The 25820-nt window shown below is 45.2% G+C and overlaps 1 protein-coding gene across 1 annotated transcript in view; it reads left to right on the forward strand.

The window, feature by feature from the left end:
* Nucleotides 1-10570: 10570 nt before the first annotated feature.
* LOC137166537 (transient receptor potential cation channel subfamily V member 6-like) overlaps nt 10571-25820 on the forward strand; it is a 31192-nt gene continuing 15942 nt past the window's right edge. Inside the window, exons 1-4 of the mRNA XM_067568308.1 lie at nt 10571-10698; nt 23285-23382; nt 24231-24353; nt 25306-25446. Of these exons, the coding sequence (XP_067424409.1) occupies nt 10571-10698; nt 23285-23382; nt 24231-24353; nt 25306-25446 (490 nt within the window). The remainder of the gene's footprint in view (nt 10699-23284; nt 23383-24230; nt 24354-25305; nt 25447-25820) is intronic.

Raw genomic sequence — 25820 nt, forward strand, 5'->3', positions numbered from 1 at the left:
CCAAAGAATGTAGTATGGAAAAATGCCCTTGGGTGGATGGAGGATACTCAGGTGGAAAAACACTCTCGTGTCTCTCCTTAGACACTGTGTCTGGAGGAAGGTCGGGCTGAACAGGCCATCAATCACTGACCTACAGTATGTTTGGGGAACCCAAGAGACCTGACCTGTAATCCCACAACCTTGGCATTAGAAGAAGCTGGGAAGTTATGAGGGACCCCAATACCAGTCAACCTCTTGCTCTCACAAACAGCAAAGAGCCAAAGACATCACTGAAACTGCCAGTTTGTGAACATCCATCCCAGAAACTGAAATTTGCTTGTAAAAACTATTCAGTAAATATTTGCAAATTCTGAAGAGATTCGTAGATATTTGGGTAGGTTTGCAAATAATTCATGAACAGAAACAATGCTCAAATTTGTTGGATACTTTTTTTTTTTTAGTAAATAGTTTACTCAGCCCTGGTCTACGCTTACCTGGAGATTCGGTGGCAATCGATGGGAGTTACGCAAGCTACACAGAGTAGCTTGTGTAACTCCCATCCACTGCTGTGCTTCTGTTCTGTGAGGTGTCTTCACTGCACTGCGCCGACGGGAACACAGTTCCATCAATGCAACACTACACCACTTGAGGAGGTGGTTTTAGTATATCAGCTTCCGGATCGATTGAGCGGGTCTACACTGACCACTCAATCGATCCAGAAATATTGATCTGATGGCAGCAACTTTGCCACCGTCAGTATAAACATAGTTCCAGCAGACGCTTTGGATGATGATGCATGGAGAAGAATAGACTCCAGCTAGGGTTGCCAGCCAGGATTGTCCTGGAGTCCCCAGGAATTAAGGATTCATCTTTAATTAAAGATTATGTCATGTGATGAAACCTCCAGGAATACGTCCAGCCACAATGGGCAACCCTAACTCTAGCTCTTGCGTTTGGCGGGATCTATGGTTCCAACAGGAGCAAACCATGTGTTTGAGTGATTGACGCCTGCAGAGGTCTGAGTCAGGCACAGCAGCAGCAGATGTGCTGAATAACCACGCGCCTTTTTACCCAGATGGCGTTTTTTCAGACTCTACCCGCACTTTGTAGAAGTTTGTAAAAGATGGTGAAACGTGGTAAAACCTTGAACTGACACAGTCGTCATTCCCACTAGGGGGCAGAACCTCACTTCTTGGTGCAGAGAAGAGAGGGTTGAGCGGAATATGTACTGGTATGCGTTGCTACACCATACTGCAACCGTGGGCTGGGATCTCATCGGGTCTCATAGCTAAATGGGGTCAGATCAGGACGCTTGCACTGGAGGCTTCCAGAAGTAACTCCAGTGCAGTAGGAAGGGGTGTTGGTGACTCTGTGGTGGGTGCCTGTATAGTCTGAGTCAGCCTGAACTAGTGTTGCAGCGTGCTAGACTGTCCACCTCTCCCTACCACTATGGTACGGCATAAAGATCAGTACTGAGTCAGGGAAAAGTCAGCTCCCTACTGAGTCACCTTCCAACCTACCATTCCCTCGTATTATGAAGAGTTCCAGAGGGGTCGCCGTGTTAGTCTGTACGCAGCAAAAACAGCGAGAGTCCTGTAGCACCTTAAAGACTAACACATTCCTGCAGGCATAAGCTTTCGTGGGCTGCAACCCACTTCATCAGAAACATGAAGTGGAAACCACAGATAGGAGGTGTACATACACATCCAAGGGTGAGAAACAACAATGGGGAGGGCAAGTGCTAACAAAGTCCATTCAGTTAGAGTAGATGAGGCCTATTCACAACTGTTGATTAGAGGGTGAGAATGTGTGAGCAGTGACAATTACTTCTTGTAACGAGAAAACCATTCCAAGTCCCTGTTCAGACCCAGTCTGACTGTGTCAAGTTTGCAGATCAGTTCCAGCTCTGCAGTTTCTCGCTGAAGTCTGTTTTTGACATTTTTTTGTTGAAGTATGGCAACTTTCAAGTCTGCTACAAAGTGTCCCTGGAGATTGAAGTGCTCTCCGACTGGCCTATGGATGTTGCCATTTTTTATAACTGATTTGTGTCCATTTATTCTTTTGCATAGTGACCGTCCGGTTTGGCCAATGTACATGGCAGAGGGGCATCGCTGGCATATGTTGGCTGTGACCTGTCCTGTGCCCAGGGCAGCCACCTGAAAATGCCAAGGTCAGGGCAGGCTGCAAAAGGAGAGCAGATTCTCTCAGCACTGGTGGGTGACACTGAAGTCAGACTTCCCAACCAGCTACAAAACATGCTTCTGAATCCCCACAGAAGCCAGTATACAAATGCACACAGCCCCCTTTACTGCATTTCAGCTCCAGGCTCCCAAATCAATCACTAGGTCCAGTAAAGAGACCAGTTATTTAAACTCTATGCTCTTTACTAAAAAGATTCCCTCTGACCCCAAAGGGTCAGCCACAGCACCAGGTCAATATAAGTTTGGATCTTACCCAAAATATCACACTGCCAGCCAGTCCTTTAGTAACTAAACTAAAGGTTTATTGTAAAAAGAAAGAAAGAAACCATAAGAGAAATGTTAAAGGGTCAAAGCAAATCAGATACCTACAAATGATCTGAAAATCCATACACATCAGGTTTCTAGAAGAATTGTGGAGTTGCAGGCTTGGATAGTTCCTCTGATACACATCCAATAATTGGATGGGCCTCAGTCCTTTGTTCACAGCTTCAGTTGCAGATGACTGGATTCAGAGGTAGATAGGTATTTGAAGCTGAGTCCCGACTGGAAGACTGGTGACTGAAGACAAAATGGATTCCCCAGGCCTCTGCCTTATGTACCCTCTGGCCCTGGCCTTACGGTTTGTAGAGTTTTACAGGAACTAAAATGGAGTCCAGAGTCACATGGGCAAGTCCTGGTGCCTCATCAGGTGTATCTCTGGTTTCTCCCCCAGGGCCCCTTGCACCTGGGAATGTCTTAATGGACCATTAAGCAGGTTATTGTTCGGCAGCCATCCTGTCTGAGTCGTTACCCAGACAGCACACTTTGAAATACAGATACATCAAATATATCTATAACTTCCATCTCACGTATCACACATGAACATAGACATCATCATCTGACTTCGCACATTACAGCCTTTCTAACAGTACCTGACATGGCATATCCCACATGAATTATTATGATTTTGACATATTGATGTCAAACAATATAACAAATGCTCTCCCCCCATCTACCCAGCATGACAATGGCATATGTCACATTAGTAGACGTGCAGGTGAATGAGCTCCTTATGGTGTGGCTGATGTGGTTAGGAGCTGTGATGGTGTCACTAGAGTCGATGTGCGGGCAGAGCTGGCAAAGGGGTTTGTTGCAGGGATAGGTTCCTGGGTTAGTGTTCTTGTTGTAGGGTGTATGGTTGCTGGTGAGTATTTGTTTCAGGTTGGGGGGCTGTCTGTAAGCAAGGATAGGCCACCCACGGCTTGAGCAAGTGAGGGATCATCTGCTAGGATAGGTTGTAGATCCTGAATGATGTGTTGGAGAGATTTTAGCTGGGGACTGTAGGTGATGGCCAGTGGGGTTCTGTTGTTTTCTTTGTTGGGTCGGTCCTGTAGTAGGTGACTTCTGGGTACCCGTCTGGCTCTGAGTCATAGCTATGAAAGTAGGGAGCCTCCTATCAGGTAACCTCTTATCTCAACCCCTATCCCCACAAGCCCCCAGCCAATGGAAGATTTTTCCAGCACTTTGCCCAGTCCAGTTTTGAATAATTTAAGTAATGGGGCTCTCCCCAACTAATTTTGGAGACTATTCAGAGATGAGTATATATAATCATTAAGAAAATGAGCTTGAAATGCCCTTACTTCTATCAACCTCAGGAAAATTAAACACCTCTGAATCCTATGAATTTCCCTGAGATCTTATCTCTGAAATTAAACCCCCCTGGATAAAAACAATCTTCTGCTGAATTGGAAAAGCATCTAAGCTTAAATTTGACTGCAATGAATGTCAAATCTGGGGGAGTTTTGTTTTTGTTTGGGGGGAGGGGGGATTGTGAGACTTTTACCCTTTTTCATGTTCCTAACTATGCAGCTGGTGTGATAGTTCAAAGTTTTTGCTACGGAGTGGAATTGTTTAAAATCCCAACATACATTAAAACTGCTGGCTTAACTGCAGCTGCACGACTTTGGGGCCTTGTGATTTCATCAAATGTCACCAGCTACATAGATTTTATCCTGTATGTGCTACTTGGATGAGACACCGACAAGGAACATTCTACAGTTGCAAGGACTAGTGAGGGAATGCTCTTCCCCCGACTAAGTATGGACCCATTGGCCCAGCATAGCGTATGGGCACACGGTGCTGCTCCAGGTATCAACAAAGATATTGACCATCAAAGGGGCCTTGGCTCATGACACAGTTTGGTTTTAGTGTCCTGGCCTCATCACAATTCCCTTTAAGGAAAAGTCCTATATAATTAAAAAGGATGTTTCACCTAGTAGAATTGAAAAGGGAATTATATCATGTCTATGGAACTTTTATATCACCCTACAGAATTTAATTGGTTGATTAAAAATTCCATCGAAAGGTAATCAATTCTCTGTCAAATTCTGTAGGATTGTTTTGTAGGGGTTAGTTAGGTGTATTCTAGCTTCATCAAATTCCCCTTGCATTTTCAATTGGAGACATGAGTCTTCTGCAATTCCTAACCTAAACTGATATGAACTTGGCACTTTTCAACAGCTGCGAAGCTCCACCTCCGTGGTAGCTGCATTTGACTGGTCGATGGGGTGAGTGATACCTGTGTATACATCATACTTGGACCCCTCAAGATGACATTTTTAAAGAGCTGTGAGACAGTATTATTAGCATGGTCTTCCTAGAATCTCTAGGCATTGGACTGTATTTCATTCATTTTTAGTGTTTTACATTGATACGTATTTTATGCATTTACATAATATGATTTCTACAGGAGCATAACACGGCTGTCTGCATAGGTAAGCTGCTCTAACGGGGTTGAGGAACTATTGTGTTGTAACACTATCCTCTAACACAGTAGGAATGGCAGTGTAAATCAAAACCTAAAGAGATGATGTCAATAACTTCTTGGCTGCGCTTTCGCTCTGTGGCTGAAGATGGCAGCATATCCCTGACTGTACGAACCATTCCTTCGCTTATACTCACTCTGGAAGGGCAGGATTTCTCGCTCATGGTTTGTGAAACAGGGGCCATCTAAGAGGAAACGTTTCAGAGGTGTGAGATAGAATCTGGCTGTGATTTGACTGACAAGAGATACTGTCATCTTGTTTCAAACAGGTTGAACATGAAGGAAAGAGAAGGAGGGGAACATGATAAGATGAACGAGGAAGTAAAAGAGGGAGGGCTCTAGAGAATGGCTGGAGCACAGGACTAGGAGCCAGGAGCCCTAATCATGGTCTGCTACTTACTCACAGCCTGGCCTTGGGCAAGTCACTTGACCTTGCCGTGCCCCAGTTTCAAGTGTAGAATGGGTGTGATAATATTTCTAGCCCATTGAGACGATGTAAATATCGGATAGTCAATGACTGCTCAGTGCTTTGAAGATGTAAAGCCTTTTCTAAGTGCTAGGTATTGTCATTGAGGCAAAAAGCATCCTATGTCCATCAGGTGAGTGACATGGATTGGGGAGAACAGTTCAAGTTACACCCAAGTAAAACCACAAAAGAATGTAAGTTTCCCAAAACTAGAATCTACTCCATGCTCTAATCATGAGCAAGATCTGCTAATGCCACCAGCTGCCATTATGTCTCTTCTGTGTTTAAGGTCATGTCTACACTAGAGAGCTTACAGCGGCACAGCTGTAGCCACCCTATGCCGATGGGAGGGAGCTCTCCCGCTGACATGATTCATCCACCCCCAATGTGTGGCGGTGGGAGAAGCTCTCCTGCCCTCCTAGCGCTGTCCACACTGGCACTTATATCGGTGTAACTTACCTCTCTCGGGTATGGGTGTTTTTTCTCATCCCTGAGTGACATAAATTATATCAACAGAAGTGGTAGTAGAGACATAGCCGAAAGATCTGTTAAGTCTCTTCAGGAGCTATAAATGGGGGACTCTTACAGCATGTAGATAAACGTAGCATCTTCCTTAGGTGGAACATTCCTCCCCCACTCTTTTAATATCCTCCCTCAGACTCATTTGCTGCTCTTCACATTGCAGATTCTTCTAGAAGAGGGTGCGTTTTAAACTTTCCTCTTTGGAGTAATTTTGGAGGAATCTCTTCTCCCTTGTATTTCGTTCTACTCCTAAGGACGCGTTTGGACACTATGTGTGGGTGGGAGGGGCAGAGAGCACTTGTCACAAGTTAAATACATTGGATCCAATCTTGCATTCCTTGGGCACTCAAGATTCCCACTGAAGTCAACAGACGTTTTGTTCGAGCGAGGAATGCAAGGGTCAGAGCCATTTCGACTAAAGGAATCCATACGGTATAGTGAATGAATCATGTGTGACTATCATCTAATTTACATATGCTGGCATCAGTGATATTTTTATTACAGTCAATAAAACAAATGCAAACCTGCTTCCTCTCTTGACCTCAGCTCCTCCAGGTGGCCAATACCCAAGGGGACCTGAATGTGTGCCAAGACAGACCCTTCATCCCCCTTGTCATTGCCACTTGCTCTGAGCACCGTGTTGTGTGCCACCCTGCCATAAGGTCACTCTTACACGTGCTCTGCTGCCTTCCTTCACACTCCAAGGTCTTTACAGATTTTTGTCTGATAACCAGCCTTAGCTGCTGCAATGTTCTCCCATGCTTTGGCCAACTTCCATCTCTTGTCCAGGCTGCCAATTTGCCTTGGCCATGTCCACTGCTGTAAGCAGAAAAAAAGTGCCCTCTTGCAAAGTCCGCGTGTTGCATGTATACGTGTGTTGTGTCATGATGCCCTCCAGTGGCTGAGCCACAAAAAGGATAAGAGACATACAATTATTGCTAGCGAAAAGAATTCTCCTTTAGTTTGGAGCTGAAGGACCAGCTCCCTAAGTGTGTTGGCATGTGTGTGTTTGTGAGCGTGTGTGTGCTCAGCTAGTAACTGCGTCTCTAGTTTGCAGACACTACGTATCCTCTTTCATCCCCGGCTGCATTGGCACCATTGCAAAGGGGCAGAACTTAGAGCAGTGGTTCTCAAGCGGGGTATGTGTAGGTCAGTGTTTCTCAACCTGGGGTGGAGGTCTGGGGACTGGGTTATGGGGGATTGCAAGTGCAGGCCGGCGTTAGGCCATGCAAGGCAATTGCCTGGGGCCCCATGCCACAGGAGGTGCTGCGAAGCTAAGTTACATGCTTCAGCCTCGGGCGGCTGGGCTCAGGCTTCAGACTAGGGAAAGGGGTACAGCAGTCTGGAAAGGTTGAAACCACTGCCTTGGAGCTGCTTGGACCAACTTTACGTTGAGCTACCAAAAGTGCACTGGGAAAGAATGTGGACTGCTGTCCATTCCCTTTCACCTAGCCACAGCGCCTTTGAAAGTGAGCGGCCCCTTGGCTCATGGAGACACATCACTCATACTGCACTGCCCACCCTTCTCTACACTTCTAGCCGGCACGCTGGCACGGCGTACACAATTACATTTCTTTTTCCTGCATCACTAGAAATGTACACATTTTCTCTACACAGCTATGGAGTACACAGATAGAGAGAGGAGAAGAGAAAAATCTTTCCCATTGGCCTGTAGTGGCTGTACAGTTAGCCCTGGGTTTTACTATTTAAATTAGAGGTGTCACATTTACATACTAGAGTCCTTCCGATTGTTAGCCTGCAGGTATGACAATGCCCGGACAGACAGAGAATGCCAGCTATGTACCGAGGCAGCAAACCCAGCAGAGGGGTGAGGAGAGCAGCTCAACTCAATGGGGACTTATCTGTCTATCTACTTTCGGTATTTGTAAGGTGCCTATCATCTTGGTATCTAAGAGCCTTATCTAACTTCAACCCAGGCTTGCCTGCCCCTCCCACTCTCCAGGAAAAGCAGGAGAGTGTGTTGATTTAATTACCCAAAGGCTGCATCTCCCCCCCCCCCCCCCCCAGCTGCTTCTCCTGGCTGGCACTGCAGTTAGGAGCGAACCCCCCTCTCCCCCCCAGAGTTCAGAGATTCATAGATCCCAAGGCCAGAAGGTATCGTTATTGTGATCATCTAGTCTGACCTGTGTAGCAAAGGCCATAGAATTTCCCCAAAATAATTCCTGGAGTATCTTTTGGAAAAGCATCCAGACTTGATTGAAAAGTTGTCAGTGATGATGAATCCACCACAACCCTTGGTAAAGTGTTCCAGTGGTTAACTACACTCACCATTAAAAACGTACGCCTTAGTTCCAGTCTGAATTTGTCTAGCTTCATCTTCCAGCCACTGGGTTATGTCATACCTTTCTCTGTCAGACAGAAGAGCCCACTGTTAAAGATTTGTTCCCCATGTAGGTACTTCCAGACTGTATCAAGTCACCAGGGCTTCCTTCGTGCCAGAGCTTGCCAGGGCTGAGCCCCAGCACCTCTGGGCTTGGCAGTTTACGGCCCCGGCACCTCTAGGCTCGCTGCATCAGTTATGAAAGTAACAAAATTGCTTGAGCCCTGGCACCTTCTCATGACAAATCACCCTTTGACCCTGCAAGTCACCCTTTAGCCTTCCCTTTGTTAAGTTAAACAGGTTGAGTTTCTTGGATCTATCAGTAGAAGGCCTGTTTTTCAATCCTTTAATCAGTCCTGAGGCTCTTCTCTGAACCCTCTCCAATTTATCAACATCCTTCTAAAACTGTGGACACCAGAACTGGACACAGTGTTCCAGTGTCAAATACAGAGGTAAAATAACCTCTCTGCTCCTACTTAAGATTCCTCTGTGTATGCATCCCAGAATCGCATTAGCCCTTTTGGGCATAGTGTCACACTGGGAGCTCGTGTTCAGCTGATTCGCCACCATGACCACCACATCTTTTTCAGAGTCACTTTTTCCCAGGATAGAATCCCCCACTGTGTAAGTAAGGCCTCCGTTCCTTGTTCCTATGTATGTACATTTGCATCTAGCCATATTAAAACACACAGTGTTTGCTTGTGCCCAGTTTATCAAGTCATCCAAATAGCTCTGTATCAGTGACCTGTCCTCCTCAATATTTACAACTCCCCCAATGTTTGTGTCATCTGCAATTTTATCAGTGATGATTGCGTGTTTTCTTCCACAACAGTTCTGTTTGACACTTACACTTAGATGTCAAGATTCAGAGAAGCCTAGGCACTAGAGATGAGAAAGACCGGTTAGGTCACCTGTGGCCCAGGAGCCAGAGGCCAAGCCTGTATCATCTCCTGCAGGCTAATCTCTATTCCTCCTTCCCCTCCTTATTTGGTCCTTTACTCACCTTTCTTCCACATAGCCCTCCTCTTCAGATTTCTGCTCCTAACTGCTGATTCGGCTTAATGTCCAATGTCAAGTTTTTCAGACCTTACTCAGACACAATCCCTACTCACTTTACTGGGAATATAGCCTGAGTAAACACTCAGGGCTCCCATTGAATCAATGGCAAAACTCCCATTGTCTTTAAGGATCAGGGCCTTAATGCAGGATTTGGCCCCTGGTTTCTTTCCTCTCAGGTCAGCACATAACATCCCCTACTGTCTTTGCTCTGATACTATGGCTCCTGCTTATCAATACCCCCTGGAGTCACTTTGTGCTTCTTTCCAACAATGAAAGAATAGCACAGGCACATGGTAAATCTCACTCCTCTGATAAATACATTCTACTGACCAAAGAAGGTAGAGAGAGAAAGTAAGAAAGAACGCAGGAAAGAAAGGCTGAGGAGAAGGAAGAGGGGAAGTCTGGGGGCTCAAGTTTCTGTACACTCTTCTCTCACCTCCTAAAAGATTTGGAGATTGGAAATGATTTTTTGTGAGGGAGAGAGAGAGAGAGAGAGAGGTGGGGACGGGGCAGGCCAGCTCCTTAAACACAAGCTGTGTCTCTGCTGTGATTTGCGGAGAGGAGCGCTTGGAGGTGTGGCCTCCTTCGTGCTGCCTTCCCAGCAGGTAGTATCTCTCAGGACACAGGCTCACACGCTCGCAGAGCTAGATGCTGCTCTGTCTGCTCTCTCCAGCCCTCCCTCTATTTCCAGGTCCTACTGCTCAGATGCACCTTCACAGAGGCAGATGGGGTGGATAAGGAGGAAATGTCTTTAAATCCTAGACCTTAGCAATAAAAAAGACATATTAGGATCTGAGGACTTAGATATTCCTCAGCAGCTGGACAGGGTCAGAGCACCTGAAGCATTGTGTCCCAAGTGGCTGTCTTCAAATCAGACATACTTTTGGGGGGTGTTATTTTGGAGATTAAATTGTTGCTCTCTCTGCTTCGTTTTATTCTGATGGTCACGGTGGCTCAGGATGGCCTGCTAGCCAGAGGTGGCTGCATTTTTCTTTTTACACGAGTCTTTAGTAAACTGATGTAGCTGAGCTGTGTGTGCACAGGAGACTCTGGGCAGAGTTAATCAATAGTGAGAAGAGGAGCGTCAGCCCAGGACTGTTTAGTGAGACCACCTTAAATCTTTCTGAGTGAGGATTGCTGGCTTCTGCCTTGGTATAGAAGGCTGCTCCAGCTGAAGAAAAGGATAAAGTAACAAGAAAATGGGGTTGCCTCTGCCTGGGGATAGCAAACCTTTCATCCAGCTCTGGAACAGGCTCAGACACAAGTTACAAGGCAAAAAATCCTGGGTTCGGCGTCTGGATGAAATCCACCTGCTGCAGCAGAAAAGGTATAGTGTCTCTCAGCCTCCTTGCCTTTCCTCCTCCCCATGCTGCTTTCTGTTATTGCTTGTATGTCTTTTTGCCCAGACCTTTCTGACTGTAGTTAAGCTCAGAGGGTGCTTGCACGACTTTTCTATCTGTCTCTGTCTTTCAGGGTGTTTTTAAGGTGGAATGTCTTTGGAGTTCAAATTTTATCTGTGCTCATAGGTGAAATGAATTTAGTGGGTCTCAGTTTAGTCCCCATGAATGAACTGTGTAAAACCTATGGTGTAACAGGGCAATATATGCAGTTTCTGCTCAAGAAGGATGCACTGCTAGAATAGCAGGGGAATGTGTTAAGAAAGAGATGCATTCGCAGAACAGTGTGAGGTTCCCAGGACTGGAGTAGCCAGGATGGTGTTTGTAGGGCAGGACTGAGGGTTATTGGGAGAACTGATTGGGGTTCCCAAGGCTGGAATAACACGGGGCTGCAGGATAGATATATGGTCCCCTGATAGATCTGTGTGGGGAGCCCAGATAGAGATTAGCAGTTGAGTTGCTGGAAGTCAATACTGAGTGGCATGTGCAAAAATTGTATGTGAGGAAACACACAGAGCATGTGTCTGCATTATGCCTGCTTCGACTAGTACTATCTGCTCCTTGCTTTCACAAGTTCTGATTTCACGCTCTTAAAAATATGTTGTTTATGCTCTCTCTCCCCTGCTCCCATTCGTAGAGGTCATGTTAATATGAAAGGGTTTTGTGCAAAACTCCTATGAAACATCAGCATGAAATTGTTGTACTTGCTAAGTGTGTGTGTGTTCAGTGCTGCCATAACCGCTGGCTTTGAAAAATGATGGCTTCCTACCTCCCTAAAGCTCTGTGCCTTTCTTTTCTCCATGAACACACGAGGTTCAAGTCATTGTTGGCCTTCCTCCGGCACAGCCACTTGTGCCAAGTGGGTATGAAATGCTAGTCAGTCAGACTGATGTTTTGCACTCACTTGACACAAGCATAGGTGACTCCCCAAGGTGCAGGGCAGCAAAGAATTGGGCCTAGCTTTCCTCTCCAGGGGGAGTTGTAGGTGCTCCGAGTTTCTGAGGGTATGAAGAATATTGCCCATCACCTCAATAAGTGCTGGATCAAGCTCTTTGCTGCTGTGCGGTGCTGTTCCTTGCTGGATGCGGAGATGCAGTTGCATTTCAGCAACGGGGGTGAAGTGTCTGTGGCACGCGCTGAGTTTGTGGACTGTGGGATCTTTGGATAGCAGTGCGTGTAGAGATGTCAGTCTTTAAGCTGATGTGTTGCACACGTTCACTCAGAGACCTCTAGGATCTGCTGAGAGGTTGTTTTTCATAGTCGCGGAGGAGAGCCCCCCTCACACATCATTTCTGACTGTTCACAGAGATCCAAACAGCCCTTAGACTGATCACTTCCAACTGCAAACACTTGGTAGTTGTGGGGGGACATGGCCATTCCTTCCTTTCCAATTCCCCGTCTATACTGCCTATATCACTTTGGAAGCAATATAAGCCACACTGGAGTAAAGTCCCCACAGGGAGTTATACCGACGTTTATACAGTACCACTAGAGTTCTGCCAGTCACTTTCCCGGTGGAGAGAAGCCCTGAATCTCATCTTTTAAACCTTTATTCTTTCCTCATATGAGTCCCCGTCATGGACCCACTGAGCTAAGTGCTGTATAATCACTGAACAAAAAGATGGCCCTCAGACAAAGCCTAGTCACCTAGCTCTTGAATAAGGTGCTGCTGAATGTAATACAAAATGTTACAGAGAGGTGGGGAGAAGAGAGAGAAAATGCTTTTAAAGGTAGAAAAGTTTTAAATCATACTAGCATGTGGAAATTCTCTCTCAGAAATAGGGACAGATCTTTCTCCCCTGCTCCCAATATAATATCCTACCCATTCCTTTCAATAAAAGCTCTGTCCAGTCTAGCTTATAAGGTGTATTTCTACTATCTTTTTCTCCCCAAATATATCTAGCCTTCCAGTGTTTTGGGGAGAGAGAGGGAATGTTTTACAAAGAGATGGGGGCTGCCTTGTGCATTTGAGTTTTGTAATCCATGTACAGGCAGAAATGAAGGAAATCAGCAGAAATCTTCTGATTTGGAGATTTACCCATTGAACTGTCCCTCAAAATCCTTCCCTGCTCCAAGTTTTTGGAAAAAAACTAGTGTAAGCCACTGAGGCTTGCCCTGCATTTGAGTAATTTTGTTTTTGCGGTCTCGGTGGTCAGATATTATCCCAGACCATTCTTGGTGAACGTGTTCTACCACTACAATAGAAAACACATACTGGATAGGCAGTAATATTCTCCTTTGATTTGCACTCCAGTGTCTCCCATTATAATCAGGGGTGAAGCTGGTGCAGAATCTGGCTCTGTTTGGCTGTCTACTTTGCAATCCTGTCTCTGACAGCCGCTGATTCTATGATTTGCCTTGTGTAATAGTTGTAGGATGGGACAAGAACAGAATTTCTTCCTGATCTCTTGCAATTGGCAAAAGAGGAGGATTGATGGTTGTGGTCTTTTCTCTCTAATTTCCCATGTGTGTCCATCCTTCTTACTGAACTATTTCCACAGCTTAACCTTGCATTATATAACAGTTCCCAACGGGGTATCAAAGCGCAGCAAACATGACAACATTTCTCACTGAGCGAGAAGGGTCTCTTGAGTTCACTTTGACTCTCCCCTCCCATTCCTTTACTGCTAAGCAGCATATCCTCCCCTGCACAGCATGCAACTAGGCATGGGATGCTGGGGACTTGGCAACTCACATCCATGTGTCTACTTTTTGATTCTGAGGTTATCTGTGGAGGTGAACTCTGAAATTTGCATAGGATTTAGGTGTATTAACATATAAAAAGCAAGCACAAAGAACATGTGCAAGAATGCAGTAATTAGCAACCCGTCAAGTTAATGAGTCACGCAGTTAACTGGCAGGAAAGAATTATGAAGAAAAGAGTTCCAGGGTAGCTGGATCATCGGGTAAGGAACAACCAATTTGGGTTTATGCCAAGAAAGTCAACAGCCCGAATACTGCAAGAGAGGTATTGGGAGAAATGCATGGAATTGCACTGAGTGTTTGTGGATTTAGAGAAGGTTTAGGACCGAGTTCCTAGAAAATTGTCCTGATGGTGCCTGCAGTTATGCAATCTGCTGGAAACATATGTTCCGATTAACACAGCCATGTCTGAGGGTAGCACAACACTAGTGAGAAGCAGCTGTGTCTATAGTGAGTCATTCACTGTGAGGGGAGATCTATAACAAGAATCAATCTTAAATCCATACCTATTTCTGATTGTAATGGTCACCTTCGTGCAAAGGATCTGGGGAGAGGTTCCATGAAGTGGGCTTTTCCCCGATGACATTATATAGTATCCTGAAGATAAATACGAACTGGAAAGGGACCTAGAATGACGGAAGGCTGCATTCGAAGAAAATGACTGACAAATCAGCCCTCAATACATGGAATACATGTGACGTTTTGCTGAGAGGCACAATCAGAAGCCAGTAAAACTAGATGTTATAGAGTTAAGGTCTGTGCAACAATTTAAATACCTCAGTTCAGTGTTGAGCTATGGCAGGAATGTGTGAATGCAGATGTTAGGAGCCATATGAAGAGCAGCTGGTGTAAATGGAGGGAATTGATGGGAATTTTCTGTGATAAGAATGTGCCCAGTAAACTAACCTGACAAGAACACTTGGAGATGAAGAACAAGAGTCTCCAACCTCAACTGATGGGACAAGGCAAAGATGAAGGAGAACTGATAAAAACAATGTTTAGCCTGGGATTATAGAAATCAAAAAATAATTCAGGTTAAAATAATACCTATTGTACCCAGGGGACATCCATGTGGCTTAATTAATTTATGCGTATGAGAAGACTTTGAGGTCAGTTGTTAAAAGGCAGAACAGAAATTAAAGGTATAATTATAATTATATGTAAACGGCACAGGGTGCTATAAAGATTCTATTGCCAGGAGTTTGGGACAACCAGCCTAATGCAGAGAGAGCTATGCAGGTCATCCTGAAGTAGTGGCAATAAAAAGTTTATACCCCTCTACGCCCCTTCATCACATATCTTGCTAATGCTACATATTTGCCTTAGTTTACTGGGGGGTAGTTTTGTGGCTCTTTAGTCTCATCCATGCACTCAGATAATTCAAGAGGGGTGGAGGTCTAAGGGGAATTACAGACCTGCAGAAACTTGGTACAATATCCGAGGAATAGTAGCAGCATTTATTTGAACATAGCTTGCTTTCTACAGGATAAGTAATGAACTTGTACACAATCTCTGGAATCTGCATATGGAAACTGCATCACCAGAGAATTCCACTGTACATCCAAAAAATTCAAAGACATAACATGAGTACAGAATGCAGATTAGGGGTTCGAGCCAGCAGGTGACTGGGAACCACGGCAACTGGGTTCTCTTTCCATTTCTTCTACTGACTCACTATGTGACTCTGCGCTTGGGAAAATGATTTAATCTCTGCACGTCTCCCATTTGCCCCATCTGTACCATATCATGAGCCTTAATTAATTAATGTGTGCAAAAAGACTTTGAGATCATCTGTTAAAGGCAGAACAGAAATTAGAGGCATTATTATAATTACATGTAAACGGCACAGGGTGCTATAAAGATTCTATTGCCATGAGTTTGGGACAACCTGCCTAACTCAGAGAGAGCTATGCAGGTCATTCTGAAGTAGTGGCAATAAAAGGTTTATACCCCTCTACGCCCCTTCATCACATATCTTGCTAATGCCATACATTTGCCTTAGTTTATTGGGTGGGTTGTGTGGCTCTTTAGTTTTATTTATGCAGGTTTTTTTTCCATTTGAAGTGCTTTAATTACTGTATACCCAGTGTCAGAGCTGTGAAACAAACTAGCGTTATGCCATGTGATTGGATGGCTCACGATTTGTGAAGGGATACAGAGAGCCTTTTGCCGCTAAATCAATGGGTCCAAACTACCCCAGGCTGGTGGCAATAACAGTAATAGCATTTTTCATCTCTAGATCTCAAAGCACTTTACAAAGGAAGTCAGTAACATTTTAGAGATGGGGAAACTGAGGCACATGACTTACTTAAGGTCACCAGCAGAGCCAGGAACTGAACCCCTGTCTCCTGAGTACCGTTCTAGTCCCCTAGCCACTAGACCCCAATCCCTGAAAAATGCTCTCAGCCCTGGGCCTATGTGAAATGATCAGCGAATAGAAAGTTTAACTTTGCCGTGGAGATAGCGCTGCCTGCTTGCCCCCCTACAGCTCCATTCCTCCTGGGTTGGTAAGTTGTTTCAGTCACAGTGTTTACAGGACACAAACAAATGGCCTGTTGGAAACCGTGTCACTCCGCCTAGACCCTGAGTCATGTGATAGGCACCTTTCTTCTTTCCTTTCCTGGGTCTCCACCCCAGTGAAAGCTGTAGGGCAAGATTTTGAGAAGCAGTAAATAGGTGACCTGATTTTCAAAGGTTCTGAGCAAGCACTGAAGTCAGTAGCAATTGCTAGGTGCTGCACACCTGTGAACATCAGTGCTCTGTTTTTATCTAAAGATGGATTTAGAGGCATAGCTCTATGCAGCCAGTTCTTTAAAATCTTGGCCATTGTGTTTTCTCTGGGGAAGGAATGGAAGCAGGGTTTCCTCCACCACAAAGGGCCTTCAGGGAGATGGACCATTCTAGGACGGGGTGATAAGGTTAATGAAGAGGAGCTGCAGGGAAGCTGCCCGGGTCCTGGGATTCAGGTCTAGCTGGTTCTTGCTGGGGGGAGGGAGGCTAAGATTTGTGTTGCAGGGTGAGAGGTACATTTCAGAGTGCAATTTAAACTTGCTATTGTCTTGATGAATGTATAAATGATCCAGGATGAATTGCTGGCCCAGCCTTAGTGTCTCAGTACACACCTTAAATCTCCTAGCAGAGGAGTCTTGGGATGTGATTTTTGACTGGATGCGGTCCCCAGGAGGAGTTTCTGTTTGCAGGCAGGGTGGGTAGTTTAACCTTCAAAGGGGGGAAGTCTGGTTTGCAACTTCTTGTCTGGCAGTATCTGTAATGAGTTACTCAGCCACACAAAGGGTTTTATTTATTCTGAGTTTTATTGCTATACTGTGTGGTCACACATTCAGGCTGATATGTGCCTTAGAAATACCTAGCATACTTATTGTCACAGACTTGAGGCCACCTAAGACTTCATATTTGTCACTGTGCTGCAACACTATGACTTTTTGGCGCTTCCCAGTGACAGCAGGGCTAACATGTGGATCCTCCTCATCCTGCACAAGGCCAACACTTGAACTCCAGGAGAACCTCTGTTCAGCATCAGTCGAACGGGGTCTGACGCGCAGTGGGACCGGTCTCTCTCTCTCTCTCTCACTCACTCACATGAGGTTCCCAATCCTTTTTTTCTTGGAGCCTCTGTCCAAAGCATTGAAGTTAGCATCCCTAACATGTCAAATGGAGGTGCAGACCCCTTTGGAAATCTCAAACCTTGTTTTCAGATCCCCAGAGGTCTGCAGACCACAGGTTGAGAACCACTGCTGTACGCAATGTGAAGCGCCTGTACAACAAGCTTTCTGGAGAAAGTGAAAGTATTGTATATATTAGAGACAGCTGTGGGCTAGAGAACAGAGGCTTTTATCTGTCCACAAATAGGGCAATTCACAGAGCTGCAAGCAGAGGATACAGCGACTCTCCTAGTCAGTCGTTGACCCACATACTCCCATCCTCTCTGTTTCCTGCTGGGTTTGCCCCTGCGCCTTATTTCACCCCATCCAACTGAGGAAGATAAAATGTGTCTTTTGCAATCTATTACTGAGTCATTAATAAATTGTATCTAAGAAATGCTGCAAGGTTGTGATACAGGACAGACAGACTCAAGGAGCACCTTCAAATAGCTACATTACTTCCCTCACTACAAGGAATCCAATGGAAGTTTCCAGTTCTTCCCCATTGCTCACCCTAAACTGTTGTGTGGTGAGGTTGTGCTTCCTTAGAGCTCCAGGACCATCCCAATCTAGTCCTATAAAGGGGTGTTTACTAATGAAGGATGAGTCTCAGCAGTTCCCAGGAAACACCCCCAAATTCCTCTGCTTTTTCCAAACCTCTGGAGGCTGGGCAATCAGGCTGGAAATGGTGGGAGGGAACTGGTTTCCCGTTGTGAAATTCCCTGTTCTTGCCACTGGTCAGACCAGAAATACGACAGGAACAGCCTTCCTGTCTTCCAGTCATGTTAAGTGGAATCAGAGGAGGCAGCCCAGTGGAACAGAGAGTAAAAACGAGCTAAAATGTAAAATATTCCAAAAAGAAATAATATCTTCAACTGGTCTAAGGTTTGGGAGAAGGTTCAAGATTTAGGTGACTGTTTTTTTGGTTTTGTTTTTCACATCATCTGAACTGGTTCACCCCCTTCCCGACATTTACACACTTGGAACACTTCAGCAGCTTATAAAAGTCTGGTTCATAGTTATAATTATATATTTTGGATGATGGCCAGTTTCCTCTGTTAGGTGCCAGAAAATTAAATGAGGATGCATGTGGAGCAAGTATGTAGAACATGGATTTAGGAGTCAGGAGAGGCTGAGAAGGTTGAAGTAGAGTAATTCAGTGGTTACAGCAGGGGCTGGGAATCAAAGCTTCGGGGTTCTAGTCCTGGCTGAGCTGCTGATTTTCCTGTAGGTAAGTCCACATTTTCAAAAGTGGCCACTGATCTGGGTGCCCAGCTCAAGACCCCTAAAATTAGAGGGTATTTTTGAAAATTGTGGCCTAATCTCTATCAAATGAGGATAATAATTAATTCTTGGCTATCTCTCAGAGGCTTCATTAGTTGTTTGTAAGGTGTATAGAGATCCCTGAATCCTTGAAAGGTGCTACAAAAGCTCATCATCTGCGTCCATGCCCTCCCAGAATGGTCTGTTGTCCAATCCTTCCCCCTCTAACAGCAGTGAGCTAACCAGTAAAGCATCAGCATGTTAATTATAGCATGGTTAGTATTAGCCAAATGCCTTCTTACCCCGGTCCTGCTTTTGGGAGTAAAACTTTTCCTGGAGCCACGGGATCTTCCTGGGCCAAAGCCCTGAGAGGCCCCTGGCAAACATCTGGCAAACTTGCCTGACCTGTGTTGAGTCCTGCAGGCTGTGTTCCTGGGGCATGATTCCCACCCCCACCCCCCGGGTCTGGTCCTAGTCATAATGTCTTCAGGTCCACCTGCTTTAAGCAACAACATACAGGTGGGCTAAACAGAGCATTCCCGTAACTGAATATGTGCTAGGGGTCAGAACGACATTTACAAGATCACACCTTAACCTCTCCCTGGCTTATTCAGGATTGTTCCCCGTAGTCTGTTCTCCAGGGCTTTGTTCGTCCATGTTTTCAAGAATCCAGCAACAGGGCTCTCACTGCTTCCTCATTGACAGGAAATATTTCCTGATATTCAGTAGGAAACACTCCCTTCTGTTCACTTTCACCACTTTATTCGAGTGCTATCTGTACTCAATTCCTTCCCTCCCGACTGTTTGCACCCATCAAATATGCATAGGTAGTTGCATACGCGCACGCACACACACACACACACACACACGCACACCACCCTGCTTAGCTGTGACATAATCAACTATTCGTATTTGCCACTTATTCGTCTAATGTTTCCTCATTTTTCTTTCTTCTCTGAATTCCCTGCAGTTCCCTCCAGACATCTTTCTGGCACAGAGTTACCCAGAATTCAATGTCACATTCTAGGTGTGGCTAGACCAGAGAATGAAAAAGTAGATTTAAAAAGAGCTTTTAGTTTCATGGCTGTACGGTGGCACTAGCAACAGAGAGACTGAAATAAAGAAAATGCATCAAGAAAAGAAATCTGATTTTTACACTTTGCAATGTCTGCAATTTTAATTATCAGTTCCCTGGGAACAGTGTGGTTTGGATTTTGATATCAGTTCTCCTGGCTGTGTGCTACTTCTCCTCTCTGGGACTGGCCATTCTAATATAAAGGGGTTGCGAGGTGATTTTTTGTGAACAAACTTCCTTCCACTATGATTCGAGGAGCTGTATTATCGAGTAGTCTGATGTCTGACTATGGGGTGTACTGGTGAAAATATTCTTGAGTCCCAAAGGTTTCAAGAATTTTAGACTCCAGAATCACTATCAGCTATTTCTGTATTTAAAATGTTTGGTCATCCATCAGGGAGTGGAAATGATACCACGAGACTTAACGGCATGTAACACATTGGCCACTTTGTAATGCCTCATCATGGGCCATCAGGAGGGGGTAGATCCACTTGGACTAAAGGAGAAATTCTGCTAGATGTGAATGTTAGTAGTTGATTATCTTCTGTGGACTACCCACTAGAGGCGCCTTATGAATAGTGAAGAGTTGACGAGAACTGTACGCAGACACTACATAGGCTGAAATTTGTTCCCATGAACCACTCATTGAACACATTTGCAGAAAGCAGGACTGGGTATTGTGTGTTTCACAAACGGAAAAGGGGTAACTCACTGGATAATTTGTTCTGACAAATTCCACCAGCTTGATGAACAATACAAAGCATTTTTTGTTTTGTGAAACACCTTTCATACAAAGTCAGCCCCAAACCTACAGAAACCTTACAGCTAAATAGTAAACCAAAGGAGAGGCAGAAAACAATAGACTTGGGAAGCAACATTAAAAGAGTCCCAAACTCTCTGGTTTTGGTTTACAGGGGTTTGCGCCATCTTCCTTTCACTCTGAGTTTCAGGCTACAAGGATCTCCACCAACAGTGGTTAGAGTATGAGGAGGGACAAAGAGGAGGCCAGTGATATATAAATAGAGACAAAGGAGGCTGGATTCTGCTCTCACGTCAGCATGACTCTGGAGTAACTCCTCCGTCATCAGTGGCACTTTCTCCTTTCTACACCAGTGTAAATGAGCTAAAATGTGGCCTAAGGTCTTTCAGGGAAGTCAGAGAGTCAGAGTCAGTGTAATGAATACATTACAGGAGTGTAGAGATCAGACAAAGTTGCAGAGTTTGGAGCCAGTCTCAGCTCTGAATTGGAACTTCCCCAGTGAGGATTGCATTGGTGCCAGATCTCACAATTTCATCATGGGTTTAGTGACACTCGGTGTTTTGTCTTAAAGCACCAGCTACTGGAGTCAGAAGACTCGGACAATCTCAGATTTCTTTCATTTAAAAAAAAAAAAGTCTAGTCATGTTTCTAGAGCTTGTGATTGAGGAAACAAAAAACATGTTCTGAGTGAACCTCAAAGGCTCAGAAATGAGGAAGCAAAGAAAAGAATCCAAAATGAGTATATACAAAAATCATGAGTTTTTGGATGTCTGATGCCTGGTTTTTGAACACTTGGGGCTTGGCAATACTCTTGGCTCTCTTTTGGGCCTGCTATACGGAGGCGTGAAAGTCACGATTATGATCCAAACTTCACCACAGTATGAAGGGTTTGAGTCTGATTATCTTTTTCAAGCCCAGGAGACATCTGACAATGCAATTATCTGGTATCATGGGAACTCTTCAGTCCCATCCAGTGAAAAGTTAAATTTAAAACTCTGCATGTGGGATGGGATGGGTGGAGAAAGGAGCTTGCAAAAGGCTTGGGAAGTGACTGGGGGAGGCGAGACCAGCTCCTTCTTGTCCTCTATATGCATTTGTAGTTCTCTGTGTGTGCTTCTTTCATTCATTATCCAGAAAAGAGTGTGGCCATTAACACACTTTAGTTTCAGGGCTCCTTAATCCCCCTGGGAAACCGGATACTTCTTCCTTACAGTGGACCTGAGCTCTAGCCTGTCTCTGTCACAAGGTAAACCTCCTCCTTCCCCCTCCTCCAGAGACTGAAGTCCACCTTGTAGGGTAAAAGGTAACACTCCTGTTGACTATCCTTGACCCCTTTCTACTGAGATTCCCAAGGCTGGAGAAAGCCAGCTGCCTCTTATCCTCACACTCGAGGGACACAGATCCTCAAGTGGTGGCCCGTGGAATTTCCCCATGACTTATTCCTTACACCGTGAACAAGTGTGGCAGTTCTACCTTGGGAAGAATGCCAGCCTCACAGCCATCCTGTCAAGAGAACTTTGTTATGCCACTACTGACTAAATCACTGAGCATATTTCCCCTTTTGCTTGTTTCTCAGAATTCTTATCATGTTTGCTAATTACTGAGTTTAGCTGTTGCCGTAAGAACTAAGACCATTGGTCTGTCTAGGCCAGCATCCAACCTCCTGCTGTACTGGATCAGACTGATGGTCCTCCTACTCTTGAATCTCACTTTCAACAGTGACCTACTTTATGTGAACGCTGCAGTAGCATTTGGCAGACTGGGTCTGCAGCCACCCGCACCAGTTCAAAAATCATGAGTCAGGCACTCAAAAATCCTAAGACTGGCTTAAAAATTTCAGATTTTTAAAAAGAATACATTTGGGGTTTTTTTTCTTTGCCTCCTGACTTTTGAACCTTTAGGGGCATGTGGGTCATCTTTTAAATGCTTCCCTGCAATCATGAGGGCTAGAAATAAATGCTGAGAAGCTGATGTCATCATGTGCCTTGCAGAGCAGCTGGGGCTATAAGAAAAGCACCAGATATTGCAAGACTGATGATAAAGTTGTGGGACGTGGCTGCACTCTCTTGCCAGAGCTCCGTGAAGGTAAGGATCCCATCACAGGATCCTGCCATAGGTGAAAACCAGGGCACCATATAGCTGCAGGTTCTTAGTCAACCCAAAATAATCTGATGAAATAACCAAGAACCTGGGAGTGTGGGTAAAACCAGCCAAGTTCATTCTTCCACTATAATTGCTTCATTTTATTTGGAGCTTGTTTGCTGGCGTGTGCTTTCCTGGGACTGTTGCCTGTAGCTGGAACAATTTCAGTGCTCTGTAACTTCCATGATTCCCGTCAGCAATAGGGAAAAGATTGTTCATGTTGAGCTTTTGGGTCTTTAGCTCCCACACAGCATAAGATTCCAGTTTAGCTGCTAGTCCATTAATTGTGGAGCTCTGGGGAATCGAAGAGGGGATTTTCTCTTTTATCTCCTTTTCCTTCCTATCCAGCATGGCGGCAATTTAGGTTTCCACTTTGAGACACCATTTGTACAGTGATCCCTGAAATAAGGGGATGTGGTTGCTGGCTTTCTTGCTCCCAAAATACCTGGACTACTGACAGCTAAGGTCTCCAGTGACTGGCAATGCAGTCTCTTAGCATCTTTCACGGACACACTTTCAAACAAAGACACTATCTATTTTAAATGTGGGTAACAGCAATTGAAACAGTGTGGGAGTCACTTTCTCCAAAAGCGTAACTGACCCTTTCTTGTCTCTTTCCCTCTGCTGCCACCACCTGGTCTCATCTCAGTGCAGGAAGAGTTGATGATTTGCCTTGCTTGTTATTGTTATTGTTTTATTGTTATTGTTTTATTGTTTCTGTACAGGGAGGAGGGAATTCAAAGAGCAACTCCAATGCTTAACAAGTACATGACTTACAGGGAAGGTGCTAAACTTGAGGGTTGTTATTGGCTCCGGAAAGCCATTTGATCCTGAAGAATTAGACTCTAGATCAGAGAGAATGTGGGTGCCGTTGTGTTTTTTCACAGTTTGTTTCTTTTTCTTGGTTGCAGAATCTGGGAGTCTCCACTTCTCCAGGCTGCCAAGGAAAATGATCTCCGGGCCATCAAGAAACTGATCTCTGATGGCACCTGTGATGTCTATCAAAGAGGTAAATTGTCCACCTACTTTCCTGCTCTCTACCAGTGACAGACATCCAGGTGCTGCCAGTGTGAGTCTGTGGTTATTTGTTATTAGTTTCTTCCTGGGGAGGCCAAGACACTATTCCAATGATCTGGCTACTAGATGTGTGCACCACTATCTTCATGTGGGTGGAATCAGACTTGCCTGACTCTGTGTCCTCAGACCTTTCATTGCTAACAGATAAAGGAGAGTGGCCAAGGCCTGGGCTTTTGGAGCAGGAGGAAAGGAGGAACCCAATGGCCTCAATACTGCAGCGAAGTGAAATTCCTAGTTCAGTCCCAATTACTCTATCAAAGAACTAGTCAGCTCATAGATGAATTCTGAAATTTAGAGGTGGAAAAGACCTATTGGGTAATAGTTTGTCTAGGCCTCTCTTCTCCCTTGCCCTACCCAGCCTGTTGTATGACTGTTCTCTGCAAAATAGCTCAAACCATGCTTCCTCCATCACCTTTGGGAAATGCTCTTCCAGACTGGAATATTATTGCATTACAGTAGAGCCTAAAGACCACAACTGAAATCAAGGGTCCATTGTGTTAGTGGCTGCACAGACATGGTAAGAAACAGTCCCTGCCCCAAAGAACTTACCAGACAAGAAGGACTAAGGATGGGATGGGAAACAGAAGCACAGCCAGGGGAATTCAAGGTCATACAGCAGGCCAGTGACAGTCAGAAATAGGACCCAGGTTTCCTGAGTCATCCTCTTTGCTAGACTTCACTCCCACTCAGAAAGCTCCCACCATTAATAGGAAATCTCTACTCAGCTTTGTGCTGTACACATGAATGACTCGTTGTGTGTGCTATTTCCACTCTCTCCAGGTGCAGTGGGAGAAACAGCCCTTCATGTGGCTGCCTTGTATGATAATATGGAGGCTGCTCAGGCTCTGATGGAGGCAGCTCCAGAACTCGTTAACGAGAGGATGACGTCTGAGCTCTATGAAGGTACCGTCACCATGACAGGAGATGGAACGGGGATCTCCCTGGAGAGGCAGGAAATAAATATAAGGCAGTTAGGACAGTGGGTTAGAGATCTCCTGCTTTGCTGTATTGCGAAAGAAGCCCAGCAATGACTCCTGTCTGCTTTGTGGAGACTGGGATTGAGCTGTGCCCAGGAACACTCATGCAGATACACAAAGGCCAGGCTCCATCCCTGCTGGATCAGCTGGCTGTGTAAGGGAACGTGGAGGATGATTATCATGCTGTGTATGCTAAATTAGATTGTTGCTGTGCGATTGTCTGGTCCCCAGTGATCCAGGGGTTAACCGCTCCCTCCCCTGGCATAACTACTCAAGAAAAGGAATATAAACCAGCTTTTTGGTAGGCAGGCAGTGGGGGTAAGAATATACAGCTGAAATGCTTTTACAGATTCTAACGGTGCTAAAGGGACAGATTCAAAAACAGGGAGGGAAAATAGAATCAGGTCTGAAAGAATAAGTGTGGTTGCAGAAAAAGGAATGCCAAACTAGAATTCAAAACAATAATATCCCTCCCTAAAATAGTGGGGAAAAAATAAATACAGAGGGTTTAAATCCCAATCTCTGTTTTGGGAATTGGAGGTGGTGTCCCTTTCTAGTCACAGCTTAATTTGCTATTCATTCCCTGGAGAGATAACAGAGTCTCAGTCTGAGCAGTTGGTCTCTGAGTCCACTTGCCAGAGAAGCCTGGCACATCTCTGCCCCACTGAAAGCCATCATTCAAGCTGCCCGAGTGTCTTTTCTATCTCCATCAAGGAAACATCAAATGTGCAGCCTGCGCATCTGCCTGGCAAGTGGCAGAACTCATAAGCTTCACAATATACACGCAATAAACCTGGGCACCGATTACTGATCTCTGCTTTAGTGGCTAGGTGGATTTCCTGAAGGATGTGTTTTATCCGGGTGCATGTGTGTTGCAGGGCAGACAGCTCTCCATATCGCCGCAGTGAATCAGAATATTAATCTGGTGAAGGCTTTGCTCAAGAAGGGGGCCAACGTCTCCAGCCCACAGGCCACTGGACTCTTCTTCAGGAGCAGCACCCATAACCTCATCTACTTTGGTATGGCCCTGTCTGCAGCTCCCAGGACAGACTGGGTTTCTTCTCCTGCTCTCTAGTAGAGGATTGGGTGATGGAGGGATTGTAGGGAGGCTTGCACTGATGTTGCCCAGGCTGTACCCGCTCTGGGTAAATACAGGGCTCTGCTCTCCAGGGTTCTCAGTTACACACTTTCTACCAGACACTCAAATTCATTTAACCGCCAATCATCCTAGCAGCGCAAAGCAATTGATGGTGTTTCTCTAGCCTGTCATCTGACTAAACCTATCCCTTCTGAGAGCCTGGGTCTCCCCTAACTGCTACCCATTCTGTCATCTTGACTGTGGGGTGGAATGGGTTGCACTTTAGTAGTAAGACTTTTTTTTTTCCGGGGTGGG

This window comes from Emydura macquarii, unplaced genomic scaffold, assembly GCF_026122565.2.
Source record: "Emydura macquarii macquarii isolate MOO-44397 ecotype Brisbane River unplaced genomic scaffold, CSIRO-AGI_Emac_v2 contig_2871, whole genome shotgun sequence".
NCBI classification, from domain to species: Eukaryota; Metazoa; Chordata; order Testudines; family Chelidae; genus Emydura; species Emydura macquarii.